Genomic DNA, 20,920 nt, shown 5'->3' on the forward strand with positions numbered 1-20,920 from the left:
TCTCCCTCAAAGGGTCCTAGGGTACCTCTAGAAGGGGCTCAAGCCCCTAATCTTGTGTTTTCCCCAATAACAATTGCCCGTGATTAGCACCCAGTATCTTTTAACCAATTAATATCAATTAGTTTTTACAAAGAGATATTTGCTGAGAATATATAGCAGTAAGAGAAGTACAAATATTTCCCCACCACACCTCGGGGCACACTCTCCGCTAAACTCCTTTAGCCCTTGGGGAGAGTGGCCTCAAAGTTAAAGCTACAAATTAGCCACGTACCCCCACCCCCAAATTCACTTCTGAAATGTAGTAGCATGGCCGGTGGATGACTTGCTCCATTCTGCAGGACGCGGCTTCTTGGCATCTGGGTCAGTTGGTCTAGGCGCCCATCACTCCTTTGGTAGCTCGGTACTTCCGGCAGCCAGGAAAACCTCAGATGAGGAGTTGAGGCAGGCACATCGAGGGCTGAGGAAATGCCTGAGTGGGCACAGGCTGGGGCTGTCAGACAGATCGGGGGTCTCCACATTTGGCAGTTACCCTCGGGAGCTCCTCAGTCATATCCTCACTTCCACCCTGAGCCCCTCGACTATCCGATCCTAGCTCTGAGGGGGACATCTCTTCCTCACAGAGAGCCCTCTCTAGCACGACCCTGAGAGGCTCATGAAACCTTTTCTTCCTCTGACTCCCAACCATGAAGTAAATGATGGGGTTGGCAGTGCTGTTCACACAAGAGAATATTTTAGCCACACCATAGAAAATAACTTTCTGTTTCTCCTTCCGACTGAGCCAGTAAACGAGAAACCAATGGACTGCAAGGGGCAGGGCACAGACGAGAAACACCAAGATGGTGGTCAGGATGATGATGTAGAGCCTTGCTGGCTGGCGTTTTTGGGAGGCCCTCTGGACTTTAATGAACAGGGTCAAGCCAGATACACACATCACTGGGGTGAAGACCCCAAAAATCAAAACCACAAAAAACAAATCCACTTTTCGACAGGAATTTCCATTTTTATTTTGCACGACACAGAAATAGATAGCTACCAGGTTCTCCAGGATGGCCAGAATCCACAGCAGCGCACACACCAGGGCAGACAGATTCTTGGGACGGTGACATCGGTACCAGATGGGGAAGCAGACAGAGAGACAGCGCTGAGTACTGATGGCCGCCAGCAGGCTCAGCCCCAAGATGTAAGCGAGGTATCTGACTCTTCTGAAGACCTCAGAAACAGGCCAGGACCAGGGACCAAACTCGGGCCTGTTAAGAACACTGGACAGAGCCATGCAGAAGAGGAAGAAGAAGTCAGCGATGGCCAAATTGAAAATGTAAACAGAGTAGGGGTTCTTCTTTACACCAAACCTGAGAAGCCAGATGATGGTCCCATTCCCTACCAGGCCACACAGGCACACCAGCACGATGAGGATAGATAGTCCCAGAGGAGACACATTCCTTTCCTCAGTGGAATTGGTAGTTGTTGGTATTGTAACCATCATTGTCACCTTGGGAGGGTAGACCATGAGACTGAGGCAGGAGACCTGTTAATGAAAAATAAAAATAAACAAATCATACCTCCATGACCTAGCAGACCAGACAAGGCAGTGAGCCCCATCCCCTCTGCCAAATGCACTTTTAAAAAATTCAATTTGATTTTATTTTCAGTTCTAAGTTCTTTTGTTCCCTCTCCCTCACCCATTGAGAAAGTAAGAAAAACAAAACTCATTACAAATATGCATAATCACATACAAATTCCTATATTAGCTGTGTCCAAATAAGGAAAGAGAAAGAAAAAAGGAAGGAAGAAAAAGAAAAAATAGAGAAAGGAAGGAAGAAAGAAAAAGGAAGAAAGGGAAGGAAGAAGGAAAGACAGAAAGAAAGAGAAAGAAAGAAAGAAGGAAACAAAGAAAAAACAAAGAAAGAAAGAAAGAGGAAGAAAGGAAGGAAGAAAGAAAAAGAAAGGAAGGAAGGAAAGAAGAGGAAGAAAAGGAAGGAAGGGAAAAAGAAAGAAAAAGAGAAAGAAAGAAAAAGAAAGAAAGAGAAAGGAAGAAAAGAAAGGAAGAAAGAAAGAAAAAAAAAGAAAGAAAAAAATTTGCTTTAATCTGTGCTCTATGTCCATCAGCTCTATTGGGAGGTAGGTAGATGGCATGTTCCATCATGAATTCTTTGGAATTGTGGTGGGTCATTGTGTTGATCAGAGTAGCCAAGTCTTTCACAGTGGAACATTGTTAATAATGTTGCTGTAATAATATTCTCCTGGTTCTGCTCACTTCACTTTGCATCAGCTCATACAAGTCTTCCCAGGTTTGTTTTTCTTTCTGAAACCTCATCATTTCTTATAGCACTTATAGTCTTCCATCACAATCATATACCACAACTTGTTCAGCCATTCCAATTGACGGGCATCCCCTAAGTTTCCAATTCTTTGCCACCACAAAAAGATATAATAAAGATATTTTTTAAACGATGGATCCTTTTCTTTTCCTTTACTCTCTTTGGAGTATAAACCTAGTGGTAGTATTGCTGGGCCAAAGGGTATGCACAGTTTGATAGCCCTTTGGATGTAGTTCCAAATTGTTCTCCAGAATGGGTGGACCAGCTCACAGCTCCACCAACAGTGCATTAGTGTTCCTATTATTCCACATACCCTCCAGCATTTGTCATTTTTTCCCCTGTCATCTTAGCTGATTTCAGGGTTGTGAAGTTGTTTTAATTTAATTAAAATTTTTAAACTCAGAGTTGTTTTAATTTATATTTCTCTATTGGTAATTTAGAGTATTTTTATATGGTCATCGATTAGATTTCTTCCTCTGAAAACTGTGTATTCTTATTCTTTGACCATTTATCCATTGGGAAATGGCTCTTATTCTTGTAAATTTGACTTAGCTCCCTACATATGTTAGAAATGAGATCTTTATCCAAAAAAAAAATCTTGCTACAATGTCTGCACCCCCCCCCCGTTTTTCTTCTAGTTTTGGCTGCAGGAGTTTTGTTTGTGCAAAAACATTTAAATTTTACGTAATAAAAATCAACCATGTTATCTCCTGTGAACCTCTCTATCTCTTGTTTGGTTGTGAACTTTTAACCTATCCGTAGATTTGATGGGTAATTTCTTCCATGCCCTACTAATTTGCTTATGTGTCACACTTTATTTCTAAATCAGGTACCCATTTTGACCTTATCTTCATATGCAGTGTGAGATGTTGGTCTATGATTAATTTCTACCAGACTACTTTCTGGTTTTCCCAGCAGTTTTTGTTAAATAGTGAGTTCTTGTCTCAAAATCTTGGATCTTTGGGTTTGTCAAACACCAGGTTATTATGATAATTTACCACTGTGTATTATGTACCTAATCTCTTCCACTAATCCACCACTCTATTTCTTAGCCAGTACCATGTTATTTTGATGATAACTGCTCTGTAATAGTTTGAGATCTGTTATGGCTAGGCCACCTTTCTTCATATTTTTTCCTTATTAATTCCTTGATATTCTTGACCTTTTGTTTCGCCAGATGAATTTCATTATTATTTTTTCTAGCTCTGTAATTTTTTTTGGTAATTTGCTACGGCACTGAATAAGTAAATGAATTTTGGTAGAATTGTCATTTTTATTATATTGGCTCAGCCTCCTTAAGAGCAATTAATATTTCTCTAATTGTTTAGACCTGACTTTGTGTGAAAATTATAATTGTGTTCATATAATCCCTGGGTTTATCTTGGCAAGCAGACTTCCAAGTATTTTATGTTGTCTGTGGTTATTTTAAATGGCATTTCTCTTTCCATCTCTTCCTGCTGGGTTTTGCTGCTAGTACAGAGAAATGCTGATGGTTTCTGTGGGCTTATTTTATGTCCTGCAACTTTGCTGAAGTTGTTCATTGTTTGACTAGTTTTTTAGTTGATTCTTTGGGGTTCTCTAAGTAAACCATCATTTCATCTCCAAAAAGTGATAGTTTTGTTTCTTCTTTACCTTCAATGTCTTTTCCTTATCACATTTGTTATAGCTAGCATTTCTAGTACAATATTGAATAACAGCGGTGATAATGAGCATCTTTGCTGCTCACCTTTGATCTTATTAAAAGCTTAGTTTATCCTCATTACAGGTAATGCTTGTGCTTCAGTTTAGGTAGCTACTACTTGGGCAGCTAGGGGCACCATAGTTCACAGGGCTTTGCGCCTGGAGTCAGGAAGACTCATCTCCCTGAGTTCAAATCTGGCCTCAGACACTTATTAGCAGTGTGACCCTGGGTAAGTCACTTTACCCTGTTTGCCTCTGTTCCTCATATGTAAAATGAGCTGGAGAAGGAAATGGTAAACCCTTCCAGTATCTCTGCCAAGAACAACAAAACATTTCATTTTAAGGAAAGCTCCATTTATTCTATGCTTTCATGTTTTGTTTTGTTTTTGTTTAACAGGAAAAGGTATTTTATTATATTTTCTTAAAAGCTTTTTCTGCATCTATTGAAATAATTATGGCTTTTGGTGCTTTTGTTATTAATGTGGTCAATTATGCTTTCAGTTTTCCTAGCATTGAAGCAGCTCTGCATCCCTTGTATAAACCCAGCCTGGCCAAAGCATGCCATCTTTGTGATATGCTGCTGTGATCTCCTTCCTAGTATTTTATTTAAGTTTTTTGCATCAGTATTCATTAGGGAGATCAGGCAATAGTTTTCTTTTTGTTTTCTCTTTTCCTAGTTTACGTATCAAGACTATATTTGTACATGGAAGGAATTTGGCGGAATATTTCTGTGCCTTTTTTTTCCAACAGTTTAGGTGTCAGTGGAGTGAATTGTTCTTTAAATGTTTGGCACTTGGAAAACCATCTGTCCTGGGGTTTTTTCCTTTGGGAATACATTTGTGGCTCGTTCAATTTGTTTTTCTACAATAGGATTATTTAGGTATTGTATTTCCTGTTCTGTTAATCCGTGCAATTCATACTTTTGTAAATATTCACCCGTTTATTTCACTTAGACCATCAGTTTTATTGGCATACAGTTGGGCAAAATAGCACCCAATAATCGCTTTCACTTTCCCTTCGTTGGGTGTGAATTCACTTTCTTCCCTTTTGAGACCAATAACTTTGTAATTTTCTTTCTTTTTAAAAAAATCGAATTAGCCAATAGCTTGTTTGTTTTATTGGTTTTTTATACCAGCACCTAGTTTTATGTATTTGTTCAAAGGGTTTTCTATTAGCATCTCATTTGATTTTCTGGATCTCTATTTTGGTGTTTGGTTGGGAGGTTTTAATTTGTTGGTTTTCTAGTTTTTTAGTTGCATACCCAAGTTGTTGATCTGCTCTTTCAGTCTTTTATTGGTATAAGCATTTAGAGATTTTCACCTTTTCCTAAGCACTGCTTTGGTGACTGCATCCCACCAATTTTGGTGTATTGTCGAATGGTCGTCATTATCTTTAATGAAATTATTATTTCTTGACCCATCTATTCTTTAAGATGAGATTTTTTAGTTTCCAATTAATTTTAATCTCTGCTTCCAAGGCCCTTTATTCTATTATGGCCCAAAAAAGAAATATTAAATGAATATTTCTGCTTTTCTGTGTGACCCTGGATGACTCAGTCTCTCAGAACCTTAGTCTCTGTATCTATAAAAGGGGAATAATGTCAGTCGTCAATAAATATTTAAGCACCTACTAAGTGCCAGGCTCTGAGCTAAGTGCTGGGGCTACAAAGAAGAGTAAATGACAGGATGTGCCCTCGAGGGAGGGAATATGAGAACAACTATGGATAAACACCTTTTATATAGGATAAGTGGGAAATATTCAACTGAGGGAGGGCGCTAGCATTGAGTGGGATTGGTAAAAACTTCTTTGAGAAAGTACTGATTATGTGAAGGTAAATATAGAAGCTACATTGGATTACATGCCATCTTGAGGGGGAGGAGGGAGGAGAGGGAGGGAGAGAAATTTTGGAACCCCAAAACCTATGGAACTGAATGCTGTAAACTAAAAATAATTTAAAAATTAAGAACAAATGAAAAAAAGAACCATATGGTACTGGTTAAGAAATACAGGGTGTCCCTAAAGTCTGGACACATAGGCGAAAACGAAATGAATGAAATTTTCAACAACATTTTATTTAATTGGAATATTAACAGACCTCAGTCCCCTTGACTTCTTTTTCTGGGGTATGCTAAAGGAGAAGGCGTACTCAATGAAAACCACAGATGCGACACACTTGATTGAACGCATAAAGAGTGAATGTGCTAAAATTGACGGCAATGTGGAGTTAGCGCATCAACCTTTGCAGCACAAATGATGGAAATCATATTGAAGACGCTGTTTGTTAATATTCCAATTAAATAAAATGTGGTTGAAAATTTCATTCATTTCATTTTCGCCTATGTGTCCAGACTTTAGGGACACCCTGTAGAATGGTGGATCAGCGGAACAGGTTCAGAGGTGAGGAACCTGCGGCCTTGAGGCCACACGTGGCCTTCTAGGTCCTTGGGTGTGGCCTTTGGACTGAGTCCAAGTTTTACAGAACAAATCTTTTTATTAAGGGGATTCGTTCTGTGAAGTTCGGATTCAGTCAAAGGGCAGCACTTGAGGACCTAGAGGGCTACATGCGGCCTCAAGGCTACAGGTTCCTCACCCCTGGAACAAGGTGCAGTAGTCACTGACTATCGTAATCCACTGGTTGATAAACCCAAAGACTGCAGCTTCTGGGATAAGACCTCACTAACAAAAACTGCTGGGGAAACTGGAAAATAGTACGGCAGAAACTGGGCACAGACCGACATCTTATACCCTCCTGTACCAAGATAAGGTCAAAATGGGTACAGGATTTAGATATAAAGACTGATACTATAAGCAGGCTATGAGAGCAAGGAATAGTTTAGCTGTCAGATCTATGGAGAGGGGAAGAATTTATGACCAAACAAGGCGTAGAGAACATTATGAAATGCAAAATGGATAATTTTGATTATAGTGAATTAAATTTAAAGGTTTTGCACAAGCAAGATTAGAGGGAAAGCAGAAAGCTGGGAAACAATTGTTACAACCAGTGTCTCTGAGGAAGATCTCATTTCTAAAATATATAGAGAACTGAGTCAAATTTATAGGAATACAAGTCATTCTTCAATTGATAAATGGTCAAAGGATATGAACAGGAAGTTTTCAGATGAAGAAATCAAAGCTATCTATAGTCATGAAAAAATGCTCTAAATCACTACTAATTAGAGAAATTCAAATCAAAACAACTCTGAGATACCACCGCTTACCTATCAGATTGGCTAACATGATAAAACAGGAAAACGATAAATGTTGGAGATGTGGGAAAATTGGAATATTAATGTATTGTTGGTGGAGTTACGAACTGATTCAACCATTCTGGAGAGTAATTTGGGACTATGCCCAAAGGGCTGTAAAACTGTGCTTACCCTTTGAGCCAGCAATATCACTATCCCAAAGAGATCGTAAAAATGGGAAAAGAACCCACTTGTATGTAAATATTAATAGCAACTCTCTTTTTGGTGGCAAAGAATTGGAAATTAAGGGGATGCCCATCAATTGGGAAATGGCTGAACAAGTTGTGGCATATGAATGTAATGGAATACTATCGCACTAGAAGAAATGATGAGCAGGCAGATTTCAGAAAAACCTGGAAAGACTTATATGAACTGAGGCTGAGGGAAATGAGCAGAACCAGGAGAATATTGTACACAGTAACAGCCACATTGTGCAATGACTGATGTTGATACTTAGCTCTGCTCAGCAATGCAAGGTTCTAAGATAACTCCAAAAGACTCCAAATGGAGAACGCCATCCACATCCAGAGAAAGAACTAGAGAGTCTGAATGTGGGTCGAAGCACACTATTTGCTCTCTTTTTTTTCTTTCTTGTGGTTTCCCCCTTTTGTTCTGATTCTTCTTAACTAATACAGAAATATGTGTAGCAGGATCACACATGGACAGCCTTTATCACATTGCATGTCATCTTGGGGAGGGGGTAGGGGAAGAAGAAAAAAATGTGGAACTCAAAATCTTATAAAGTGAATGTTGAAAACTATCTTTGCATGTAGTTGGGAAAAATAAAATACTATTAAGTGGGAAAAATAAAATAAAATTAGCTAATGGTTTATCTAAAAAAAAATGAGATTTTATGTAACTAGTTCAGTGATCCCCGAGTTAGCCTGCTTCTTGATCTGTCACCCTCAGTGTCTCTCCCTCCTTCTCTCTGCTTAGATGTCAAAAGCACCTTCTTCAAGCTAAATTATCACCCTGTCACTCTCCTTCTTAGTAACTTCCTGAACCCAGTCTAAAACCCTCATAGCCTGACTGCCTCCTTCCCCTCCCATCTTTCCAGCCTTCTTCCACCTTCCACACACCCACATCCACTTCAGTCCTTGACATGGGCCTCCTAGCTGTTCTTCAAACAAGACACTCCTACTTCAGACTTGGGGCATGTTCTCAGGCTGTCCCCCATGCCCCTGGGATACCTTCCTCCTCCTCCTCTCTACCTTCTGGCTTCCCCAGCTTCTTTCGAGTTCCTGCTAAAATCCCACCAAAAACTGTCAAAGAGGCTGGTAAGCACGGACTAGAGTGAGCTCCCTACCCGAGTCCCTCCAAAAACCTATAAAAATGGCTCTGAACCAGTTCTAGAACGGCAGAACCCACAGAACAGCGGAGGGAGGCAGGGCTCCAGCCCAGGACAGCCCGGATAGTCTCTGGGTGAGCTCTATTCCACACGGAGCTGGGAGCTGGGAGCTGGGAGCTGGGAACGGAGTGGAGCAGAGCCCAGCCTGAGCGGCGTGGACGATCCGGACCGGAAGCCGGGCGGAGGGGGCCCTAGCGCCCTGAATATGTGAGATGCGGCAGTTACCAGTCCCCCCTCGACCCACAAACACCAAAGACTGCGGAGAAGGTTAGTGGGAAAAGCTGCGGGAGTGGAAGGAGTTCGCGGTTCGGCTTCCAGCCCTGGGGGCAGCGGAGGTGGGGCAGCTACAGCTGTTGTTACTTCCGGCTCCAGGCCCACCTGGTGGGGGGAAATAAGTGGCGGATCACAGCAGGGGTGCACAGCCTGCCGAAGATCTGAGCCCAGTCTGGACTGGGGGTCCTTGGGGAAGGAGGAGTGCGGCTCTGACAGAGCTGGCACCTCCCCCCCAAACGTAGAACATAGAACTCTGTAATCTACAAGCAGTCATACCCCACTGAAAAACTCAAGGGTCAAGTTAGTTGGTTGGGAATATGGCCAGGACGCGAAAACGCGCCCAGATTCAGTCTCAGACTTTGGATTCTTTCTTTGGTGACAAAGAAGACCAAAACATACAGCCTAAAGAAGACAGCAAAGTCATAGAGCTTACAACCAAAGCCTCCAAGAAAAACATGAACTGGCCCCAGACCATAGAAGAACTCAAAAAGGATTTGGAAAAGCAAGTTAGAGAAGTAGAGGAAAAATTGGGAAGAGAAATAAGAAGGATGCGAGAAAACCATGAAAAACAAGTCAATGACTTGCTAAAGGAGACCCAAAAAAATACTGAAAAATACACTGAAGAAAACAACACCTTACAAAATAGACTAACTCAAATGGCAAAAGAGCTCCAAAAAGCCAATGAGGAGAAGAATTCCTTGAAAGGCAGAATTAGCCAAATGGAAAAGGAGGTCCAAAAGACCACTGAAGAAAATACTACTTTAAAAATTAGATTGGAGCAAGTGGAAGCTAGTGACTTTATGAGAAATCAGGATATTATAAAACAGAACCAGAGGAATGAAAAAATGGAAGACAATGTGAAATATCTCCTTGGAAAAACCACTGACCTGGAAAATAGATCCAGGAGAGATAATTTAAAAATTATTGGACTACCTGAAAGCCATGATCAAAAAAAGAGCCTAGATACCATCTTTCAGGAAATTATCAAGGAGAACTGCCCTGATATTCTAGAGCCACAGGGCCAAATAGAAATTGAAAGAATCCATCGATCGCCTCCGCAAATAGATCCCAAAAAGAAATCTCCTAGGAATATTGTTGCCAAATTCCAGAGCTCCCAGATCAAGGAGAAAATACTGCAAGCAGCCAGAAAGAAACAATTTGAATATTGTGGAAACCCAATCAGAATAACCCAAGACCTGGCAGCTTCTACATTAAGAGATCGAAGGGCTTGGAATGCGATATTCCGGAGGTCAATGGAGCTAGGATTAAAACCTAGAATCACCTACCCAGCAAAACTGAGTATCATGTTCCAAGGCAAAATATGGACTTTCAATAAAATGGAGGACTTTCAAGCTTTCTCAGTGAAAAGACCAGAACTGAATAGAAAATTTGACTTTCAAACACAAGAATCAAGAGAAGCATGAAAAGGTAATCAAGAAACGGAAATTGCAAGGGACTTACTAAAGTTGAACTGTTTTGTTTACATTCCTACATGGAAAGATGATGAGTATGATTCATGAGACCTCAGTATTAGGGTAGTTGAAGGGAATATGCATATATATATATGCATATATATATGTTTATGTATATATATAAGTGAATGTGTATGTATGCATGTATCTATGTGTATATGTATGTATGTGTATATATATATATATGTAAAAGAAAGAGAGCAGACACAGGGTGAGTTGAGGATGAAGGGAAGATAGCTAAAAGAAATAAAATGAAATTAAGGGATGAGAGAGTAACTTACTGAGAGAGGGAGATAGGGAGAGATAGAATGGGGTGGATTATCTCCCATAAAGGTGGCAAGAGGAAGCAGCTCTAGGAGAGGAGGGGAGTGGGCAGGTGAGGGGGGAATGAGTGAACCTTGCTCTCATCAGATTTGGCCTGAGGGGGAATACCATACATACTCAGTTGGGTATCTTACCCCACAGGAAAGAAGAGGGAGGAAGATAAAAAAAAAAAAATAAAAGGCAGGGGGATGATGGAGTGGAGGGCAGATGGGGGTGGAGGTAATCAAAACAAACACTTTGGAAAGGGGACAGGGTCAAGGAAGAAAATTCAATAAAGCGGGATGGGTTGGGAAGGAGCAAAATGTAGTTAGCCTTTCACAACATGAATATTGTGGAAGGGTTATACATAATAATACATGTGTGGCCTAGGTTGAATTGCTCAACTTCTTAGGGAGGGTGGGTGGGAAGGGAAGAGGGAAGGGAATTTGGAACTCAAAGTTTTAAAATCAGATGTTCAAAAACAAAAAAAGTTTTTGTATGCAACTAAAAAATAAGATACACAGGCAATGGGGCGTAGAAATTTATCTTGCCCTACAAGAAAGGAAGGGAAAAGGGGATGAGAGGGGAGGGGGGTGATAGAGGGGAGGGCTGACTGGGGAACAGGGCAACCAGAATATACGCCATCTTGGAGTGGGGGGGGAGGGCAGAAATGGGGAGAAAATTTGTAATTCAAACTGTTCTGAAAATCAATGCTGAAAACCAAATTTGTTAAATAAATAAATTGCATTTAAAAAAAAAAAACTGTCAAAGAAACTTTTCTTTGTATCCCCCACTGCTTACCATAATGCCTGGCACATAGTAGGTGTTTAATAAATGTTTATTGATTGACTGGGACCTGACAAAAGCCAGAGAAACCCGGAGGTGGAGCTGGGGAGATAGAGTATTCCAGGCACAGAGGACAGAAGACAGTGAAAATGCCTGGAGTCTGGAGATGGAGGGTCTTGTTTGAAAATCAGTAACAAGGTCAGCGTCACTGGGTCACAGAGTACATGGGGGACAGGGGAATATAAAATATAAGAGAACTGGAAGATCTTTGGATTTGGATAGAGGAAACCTATTTTATAGATATATCTTCCTATTTTACAGATGAGAAAATCAAGTTTCAGAGGAGAGGGGCTCGGACCACACAATCTCTAAATTGTTTTTCTCCTCTAGTATCTTATGACCTTGGAAAGAGAAGACAGATGCCTCTCTCTTCACTCCCCTCGAAAAAAGGACTAATCTCTCTTTTATTTGCTCAGGCAGGGCTCTGGCACCCCTCAAGTTGCTGGGGTGAGGAGTGGTGATGTTGCCTTGTTCTCTGGGTCACCTAGGTGGAGGGGGACTTCTGATGTTCCTCCTTCTCTAACCTAACTTTCCACCCTCCTCCACTCATTCACTCAAAGTACATCTCTGGGTAAGATCCTAGATTTCTTTTCTTTAGACAAGATTAGAAATCTGCACCTGAAATGTGTTACTGATTCCTCTTCAGACACGGGACACACATTGGTCCTCTTCTCCCAGCAACAAGAATTTATTAAGCAGCAGACCTCATTGTGCCTCAGTTTACCTTTTTATCAGTGGGAAGGAGGATTCTGTATGTCTGTTCTCACCAATTCACCCAGGTCTGTCTGCTGGGAGAATTTGTGGGCTTTACATAAAAAATGCCCAGGTTCCTTAGAAGCAGGCATGCTACAAAAACACACATCAATTCCATTTCTTGGTTAGTACGCTAGGAATTCAGCTCAATTCCCTGACACTGAGGATGACCAAATACTTAGAGCTGGTTTCCTGAAGACACTTTCTCTAGCCCACCTCCCTCCCTGAAGCATACTCTGTCCACTCAGAGCACAGCTCCAGGCCAGTTTCAGGTCAATTCAATTCATAGAATATCAGAGTTGGAAGGGTCTTCAGAGACAGCTAGTCTGACCTCTCAAGAATTCCATGAAGGCCCCGTGGTCCTCTGGCCCAGTGGCATCCAACGCCAATAGAAAGAGGGCCATTATGTGGTCCGTAAGGATCCCTATGGGCCTTGGACTGACATAGAAAAACCACATATTAATACCATCTGCAGCTTATGGTATTTTTATTCATTTTGTTAAATGTTTCCCCGTTACCTTTTAATCCGGTTCCTGGGCCATATGTTTGAAACTTCTGCACTCACCTTTTCTGAAGCCGCCAACGAGGGAAAACACTTTGAATCAGTAAAGCTTTCTGGAGCCGGGAGCCTATGAATACAAATGGACTACAGGAACAGAGAAATGCCAAAGCCACTGAAAGGAGTTGTCCCCTCACCTGAACCTTCCTTGGTCCTTGGCCAAGTAAAGAAAGGGAGCTTCCTTTGGGGGCAGGAGAGCATCAGGGGGTCTCTTCCCTTTGGACCTTCACCTTCTGTGTCCTGGAGATGACCAATACCCCAGTCTGGCCAGCAAGGGACTGTCCATCCTGCATCAATCGAGCAACCCGGGAGGGGAGGCCCATTCACCTGGGGCAGGGACCGAGTTTGCCTTTCTTTGTCTCTCCAGAATTTATTACAGTAAGTGGCCTATGGTGAGCTCTTAATAAGTGTGTGTTGATTGAGCAATTCATCCTGTAAAATAGGAAAAGGGCTTTACCTGCCAGTGTGGAGAAATGGGTTAAATGGACAATGTAATGGAGGACATCCAGAAACTCTGTCCCAGAGGAGGAAGGGGGGAGGGGAAGAGGAGGGGAAGAGGAGGGGGAGAGGGGAAGAGGAGGGGAAGAGGAGGGGGAGAGGGGAAGAGGAGGGCCTCTGCATTAGGGGCCCAGCAGAGCACCTGCATTAGGTGATTACAGGAAATGAGGAAGTCAAGTGCAGCTTAATGGCCCCAACCAGTTCTCAGCCCCCTGTTCCCTGCCCTTGGGAAGCAAAATGGACAAAGGGGAGCTCTCCTAGCTGACCACGAAGCCAGAAGGAGGGCAATTGCTTCAACCACCCTTTGTTTCTGAAATCCAGCCTGGAAGGGCCCTTCCCTAAGCGCTCAAGAAGCATCAGAGCATTAGTCCAACGCCCAGCTGCCCTGCCCCCAACTCCCATGGTCGGGCTGAGAGAGGGAGAGATGAAGATGGTCAAGGGGGAGAGACACAGGAGGCAGAGTTTCAATGACCTCTAACCACCTTCTCCCAATGCCAAGCACAGTGCTTGGTACAGTCAATACTGAATAAATGTTCATTCATCCATCCATCCATCCATCTATCCATTCATTCATTCATTCATCCATCCATCCATTCATCCATCTATCCACCCACCCATTCATTCATTCATTCATTCATTCATTCATCCATGCAGCCTTAGTAACTAGAATTCTGTTACCCAAAAGGAATGAATCTCCCAATTCCTGAAGGCAAATTCTCAATCCCAGTTATCATTAATCTTCCCCAAACAACTAAGGACATATTCATGATTCCCCCTGTAACTGTTGTCCCCCGAAGTGGACATTCCCTGTCCTAGCTCAGTTTCTTTTCCCAGGCTGTATCCAGTGTCTGGGAGATCCGCCTTCCTTTGTCCCTTGGAATCTCTGGCTTCCTCCATGGCTCCTCCATGGCCCACATCCCACAGGAGGCCTTGCTTGATTTTCCCTCCTGTGATCTTTTCTTACCTGGCATTAGTATCCCCCAGGAAAATAGAATCTCCTCTAGGGCAGGCAATCCCTTTTAGAAAGGCTGATGGTTTATGTGGGTTTAGTTCACATCCTGCAACTTCAGTTACAATCTCCTGCAACTGAATCTCAACCAAGCATGGAAGTGAAATATTTTACACTTTGAAATATTTTAGCAGCACTCTCAGAGCAGGGAGCCAGCTCAGGCCTCCCAAGAGTAAGTGAGAGAGCTATGCTGAAGAGGAAGAGGAAGTCAGCAACGGTTGAGTTGAGGAAATAGACTGAGAAGGGGCTCCTCTTTGTGGGGAAGCAGAGAGACCACATGACAACCCCACGCCCAGGCAGACAGCTGGGATGAGAAGGACATGGCTTCGCCATCTCCACTGCAGTGAGTCACTGCGGTCTGCTGTAAGGATCATCGTGGCCTCTGGGATTGTGGCATGACCAAAGGCTGTTTCTGCCTCTGAGAAAGAGATAGACATGAACAGTGGACACATGGAGAACCTCAGACCCTTCTCTGGCTTCTTTGGGGGCAGCTTCTGCCTTCCTCCTATCCAGCCCACATTGTTTATGCTTCTCTAGGGCATGAGGAGGGCATCTGAAAACCAGCCACAGGAAGTGGAGATAAGTCACGAGGCCAGCCTGGCACAGTCAGACCACTGTTTCCATTGCCTGGGAGTCACACCCTTGGAGTTATTCTGGCCTCGTCCTTCTCACCTCCCCATACAGATTCTAACTTTTTTGCCTCCCCCACTTTTCATCCACCCCCTGAGGCAGCAGGTAGATAGAACTCTGGGTCTGAAGTCAGGAAGTCCTGAGTCCAAATCTGACCTCAGACACTTACTAGGTGTGACCCTGGTCAAGTCACTTCACCCTGTTTGCCTCAGTTTCCTCATCTGTAAAGTGAAGATAATAAAAGCGCCCATCTCACAGGGTTGTTGTGAAGATTAAATGAAATAACAGACATAAAAAAGTGCTCAGCACAGTGCTTGGCACGCAGCAGGCGTTACGTAAATGTTTACATTCTGGACACTCTGGGAGAGTGAGTGAGGGGAGGGGTGCATCGGGAGTGCAGAAAGGCCATCTGAAGCTGTGTTAGGAGGGCATTGCAAGTGTTACACAGAGAAATCTCCGTTTTATCCTGAAGGTAATTGGTGTTTGTTGGGGGGAGGGGCAGGAGAGGGGGGCCCGGTACTTTTAGAAAATCACCTGGGGAGTGGCTTGGAGACGGAGAAGCACCATTAGGAGATTGTCACAACAGTCCGGGTGAGGACCTGAACAAGGGTGTTGTAACAATTCAGCCAGCAGCTGCTGTGGAGGGGAAAGACCAACACGAGCCCAACAACAAGAATGCTGCAAGCCCAGGTTCTTTGGATCTGCTTTACTAAGGAAAATGACGTTGAGGGGTTAACAATCTTACTTTAATCCAACATACAAATATTCACTCAGTTCAGGAGGAAAAGCCAGCACCCTGGGCTTCAGAGCAAATACAAACAAATTACAAACATCAACAGATGGACCTTGTCTGATTCAAATCTCAATGCATAGTCACCAGAGTTTAACAAAGTCCAAACATCCGGGTTTACAAGCTGGAGGGCTCTTAACTGCAGCTGCCCAGAGTCTGCACATCAGCACACCACCAAGAGGGAGACCCCTAAGCAAATAACTCTGTTCTCTCTTTTTATACAGTTTCAGACATCAACAAAAGTCATCTGAGCAACCAGAACTTAGGCTCCTATGATTGGCTCTGGTCTCAGCAACTCCCCTTAGGACCCTGAGGGCTTCACACCCACACAGGCTTAGCCCCTAGTAGATAGGGGTTTGGGCCTGGGGTTTAGCACCTAATAAGACTCAATCAAAGACAGACAACTTAATTGATACTACAAAGGGCCTTAGCCATGGAAAATGGAGGGATGCCAAGCATGTTGCGGAGGCAGATCTGACAAGATATAGTGACTGATTCGCTGTTGTTGGAGGACCAGTGACTTAATGAGGCTGACAACTGGCTGTGGAGCTTTGGGAGAGGTAGAAGGAAGGGTGGTGGATGACTCCAACTGGAGTTGATCGCTGTACCTTTTTTTCTTTACAGAGCGTACAGTCCTACGGTGGAGGTTGGGTATCTACAAAGCATGATGCAAAGTGGCAATTGGATCCATTTGATAAATGTAGATAACTGAATTGGATAATTCAGTCTTTAGAGAAGACTTTTTCCTTCCTTCCTTCCTTCCTTCCTTCCTCCCTCCCTCCCTCCCTCCCTCCCTCCCTCCCTCCCTCCCTCCGTCTCTCCCTTCTTCCCTCCCTCCCTCCGTCTCTCCCTTCTTCCCTCCCTCTCTCTCTCTCTTCTCTTCTCTTCTTTTCTTCCCCCCCCCCCACCTCTCTTTCTATGTTTCTTTCTTTCTCTTTCTAGGTTAGACGTGTGAGAAATATGGTTTTGGGGATCACTGGACTTCCCCAAATTGTGAGAACACACTGCTTTGGGGATCATTGGACTTCCTAGGCAGGGCCAAAGTCCTGAGGAAGAACCCTGTGATAATCCCTAGGGAAGGCTGTACAGACCACAGGACTCCCAGAGGAAGACCAAGTGGTAGCCTCCCCCCCAATCGGTGGGGATCACAGGGCCTTCTAGGGGTCAGACCCTAAGGAGGACCCAAGTGATGGCCCCTTAGGACAGCAGTAAGATCACAAGGCTCCCTAGACAGGGCTGGAAGTCCCAAGTTATGTCCCCTTAAGAAGGCTGTACAGACCACAGGGTTCCCCAAAGGAATCCAGAGTGGTAGCCCTCTTAACACCGCAGTGGGAATCACAGGACACCCCAAGACAAGATCCAGGAATAAGCTTGATGAGCTTCTGCTGCCTGTTGCTTCCCTTCACTTGACCTTAGGAAGATCCATGTGATTTGCCCATTCTCACCCAAAGAACTCAGGACCAGAGTGGGCAGAGGAAGGCATTTTATTACGTTCCCCGAGAGAGCAGGTGCAGTGCTCACTGGAACACCCACACTGATACAGCTGCAGGAGCAGGGGTAACCATTCCCTCCACTCCTGCTAGAGTCATGGTTAGTTTACAATCTTTGTTTTTTACGTAGTTTTCTTAGGTTATACAGTTTATACAGGTAGGATAATGAGGATACAGAAGCAAAAGTGAAGTTAATTAGATTTTCCTTGTCTTAGTTTAGGATTAAACTATATTCTTTTACTTCCCCTACTTTCCCTCTTTAACATATGCAAATGATGCAAATCAGTAGGCCTGGATTCTTGACCAAGACCAGACCCTAGATAAGCTTGAACAGGTTCAAGTGGGTTTGGCCTCTCTAATTCCCCAGACTGCCTTCTCAAAAAGTATGCACATGCGTATAAGCCTCTGACCTCTCACCTGACCGACCTTGAGGCCTGGTCTCTGCTAAAGCTGGGGTGGGGGAGGGCGGGGAAGCACACCTTTAGTTCTGTGGAAACAAAACTCCTCCTCCCATTTCTTACCGACGTCCAGAGTAACAGATAATGACCCCATTTCCATGTAATGGAGATTTATTCCCAAAACACCATTTTGTTCTCATCACTTCCCAGTATTGAGGATTAGTATTTTTTTTCTTAGTCACAAATCTAGGAGCAAGCCATCCTCTACTGTACCTTCATTGTTCCTGTGTTATTTAAAAAGTGCGAGAGACAGTTTCTGGGTAATTAATCATTTTATTAATAATGTTAACATGTTGTTAATAAAAGAGGTCAGTGGCACTGTGGAATGCCAAAGACCCCTTGTGGACTCCACTCAATGCTTATATGCCTTGGAGGGTGGCAGTTGACTCTGATTGGGTAACAAGTAATGAGAGGGAGTGAACATTATCGTGAGAGTTGGGCTATAATACAATGAGGGTCTTGAGGTACATGACACCGAGGACCCAAATCTTGGTCAATGAGATTTATCCATTTCCGCATCACCCGTCTGACAAAAAGCAAAATCCATATTTTCTCAGTCCTGAGTAAACACAATGAACAGAAATCCCCCATTTGCCTTCAACTTAGAGTTTCCTTGCATCTTTGATTAGATCTTCACCCGGATAGGTCTTTGCGCAAGATTTCCTGCACTGGTTGATTTTTGGATGAGGAAAGAGGAAAGGAGAAAAACCTTGGTCCTAATTCAATAATCAGTCATCAATACAAGAGAGAAGTTATCATTTCTCTCATTCCTCAGCTGGGAGTGTCCTCTGAGTGCTTGGAGGTCACTTTAATTTGGTACTTGCCCCTCTGGGCTCTGGAAATGACTGTTCCTGGGATCCAGCCAGGGAGGGGCAGGAAAGTGATACACATTCTCCCATGGTTGCCCAGGGCCCTGCTAAGGATTAGCCTGAGGTCTTTAGCTGTTAAAGTGGACAGTGTGAAGAAGGGCATTGGGCACTTGTCCAAAGGGGGAGAAGGAGGAGAGGGAAGGGAGGGGGACCTGCATTAGGTGATTCCAGTAAGTTCTTAAGTTGAACGTGGCTTAATGGACACTGTCCATCCGCAGCCCTCTTCATTCCCCCTGCCCTCAGGAGGGGGGGTCAGGACCAAATGGATGAGGGGGAATTCTCTAGACTGGGAGCACAGGGCCATTACAACCACACCCTTCTAAGATTGCTCAGGCAGATTTTTAGAGTTGTTTTGGCTCAAAATCCATCCCCCTGAGGCCAAACTGGTGAGGAACTTTTCAGAAGTTAGAGTCTGCTCCTGGGAATGGACAAGAACCCCATCTAACTTGGTGGTATTTAACAGTTTATTTCTCTCAGGCATAGCCCCAGGGAACCCAGGTGGAAGATTTCCTCTCCCACTCCCTTGGAGATAATATTGTAAAACAAGCATAGCTCAGAGCCTGGTAGACAGTAGGTGATTAATAAATGCCGGTTCCCTTCCCTTGCCTCCCCTTGCCCTTCCCCCCAACTCCTGTTTGTGTAGCTGGGGTTGCAATAAGATACTGGTTAATAAGACTTCACCAGTGGGAGCTGGGTGCTGGGGTGGGCCCTTTGAAATGAATATGTTTTCCTCTAGTTATGAGAAGATGAGAAAGAAATATCAGAAGAATCTCAAAATAATGGGAACAGAGAGGCCTGAGTGAAGGAACTCAGCGGAGCAATTCCAGACCACCAGGGTCCAAAGTAAGCCAGAACTGGGTTTTCTGCCTAGGACCATGAAAAGCTCCTGGAGGCAAAGCCTCTAACCCAATGCTAGATTACAGCCAAAGTCACAGAGTTCTGGACATGGGATCAGGAAGACCTGAGTTCAAATCTTACCTGAGACAGCCGTGGGTTCCTGGCAAGCCACTAAACTTCTCTCTGCCTCAGTTTCCTCATCTGAAAATTGGGAATAATAACAATTGTAGTACCTATTTCACAGGGCAATGAAAGGAAGCAGTGCATGTGAAGTCCCCACTCGCCCAGTCTGACCAGAACTCTGGGGAGGATGCAGGGTGCGGAATTTGGGGGAGATTCCAACATTAGAATACACTTGGCAAAGGGCAGAGTCAGTAAAGTGGATGTGGGAAGGGCCGCTGTATCTGGGCACCATTTCTTAATCAGCATCTTAGCTATAAAGCCCACAGGCAGGGTGGGGCACGGGCAGAATAATCTGTGGGGAAGCATCGAAGTCCCAATGATGGTGTGAGAGTGCCCAAAGACAGGCCTACTATAGTCTGGGGTCCCAGAGCAGAGCAGATGCCGGAGCTTTCTTCAGTCCTGTGAGGGCAGTGAGGTGCTCAGGCTTGAGATGCAGAGGTGCAGGAATTTGTTCTTTGGTCAAAGCAACAAGAGGTTTAGTTCTTTCACCAAAGGCTGGAATCCACTGACAGCAGTATCCTGTGCCTCTTAAAATGGCGAATACCTGCTTCTTCATCTCAGGAACTGACAGCTGCTGAGTTCTCTGGATGTGTTTCTGAGAGACAGAACAAAGCCAAGATACTCTGCCTGAGGCTTGCACCCTCACACCTTGGATCTGGACATCTTGGGTCAACAATGATAGCACTGGAGGAGAAGATGATGCCTCTCCCTCTGGCAGATATCGGCAGTAGGCGAGGCTAGAAGGTCATCAGTATATTGGGTCCAAACTGAGTCTGGAAACACAACAGAGGCTAAATTTTGCCGTAAAATTTGAGAGAAGATAGTAGGAGACCCACCATACATAGCCCCGAGGCAAATGAGTCCATGGACATTGCTAATTATTCCAGGGAATTGTGATCAGGAGTCTGGATTCGGGACTTAAAGGAATACTAAAACACGTGGCTCAGACCTATTACTACAAAACAGGGGGCACCATGGGGAAATGGAAGACACAATTGTGGCAGGGTTGGGCACCATAGGATGCCTTGGTATAACATGCATACAACACGTAAACAGGTTTTCCATCTGGGCTTGGTCTAGGTTTCTTAACAGGCAGTATCAGAGTATTGCAGGGACCACAATCTTTTGTCCTATTAAAGAATTAATGGTAGAGGCAATGTCCTCTACGGCCTCCCTAGTCAGGGGATACTGACGCACTGATGGTGGGGGCTCCCCTTTGGTAGCAATGGGGATCAGGACCACTGACTTTAGAAGGCCCACATCAGTGGGAAAAGTGGCCCACAAAAACTCGGGATATCATGGAGAATACTTGGGCTGCTGTGAGGAAAAAGTGAAAGAAGCTCGTCCTTAGAAAAATCA

The 20,920-nt window shown here is 43.9% G+C and overlaps 1 protein-coding gene across 1 annotated transcript; it reads right to left on the reverse strand.

Annotated features, from left to right (window-relative positions):
- Positions 1-493: 493 nt before the first annotated feature.
- On the reverse strand, positions 494-12,981 carry MRGPRD (MAS related GPR family member D). The gene is made up of 2 exons (XM_036764604.1): positions 12,935-12,981; positions 494-1,525 (listed from the first exon to the last, which is right to left on the reverse strand). Exon 2 carries the CDS (start codon positions 1,505-1,507, stop codon positions 494-496), a length of 1,014 nt encoding a protein of 337 aa, XP_036620499.1. The 5' UTR covers positions 1,508-1,525; positions 12,935-12,981.
- Positions 12,982-20,920: the final 7,939 nt, after the last annotated feature.

This window comes from Trichosurus vulpecula, chromosome 6 (genome assembly GCF_011100635.1).
Source record: "Trichosurus vulpecula isolate mTriVul1 chromosome 6, mTriVul1.pri, whole genome shotgun sequence".
NCBI classification, from domain to species: Eukaryota; Metazoa; Chordata; class Mammalia; order Diprotodontia; family Phalangeridae; genus Trichosurus; species Trichosurus vulpecula.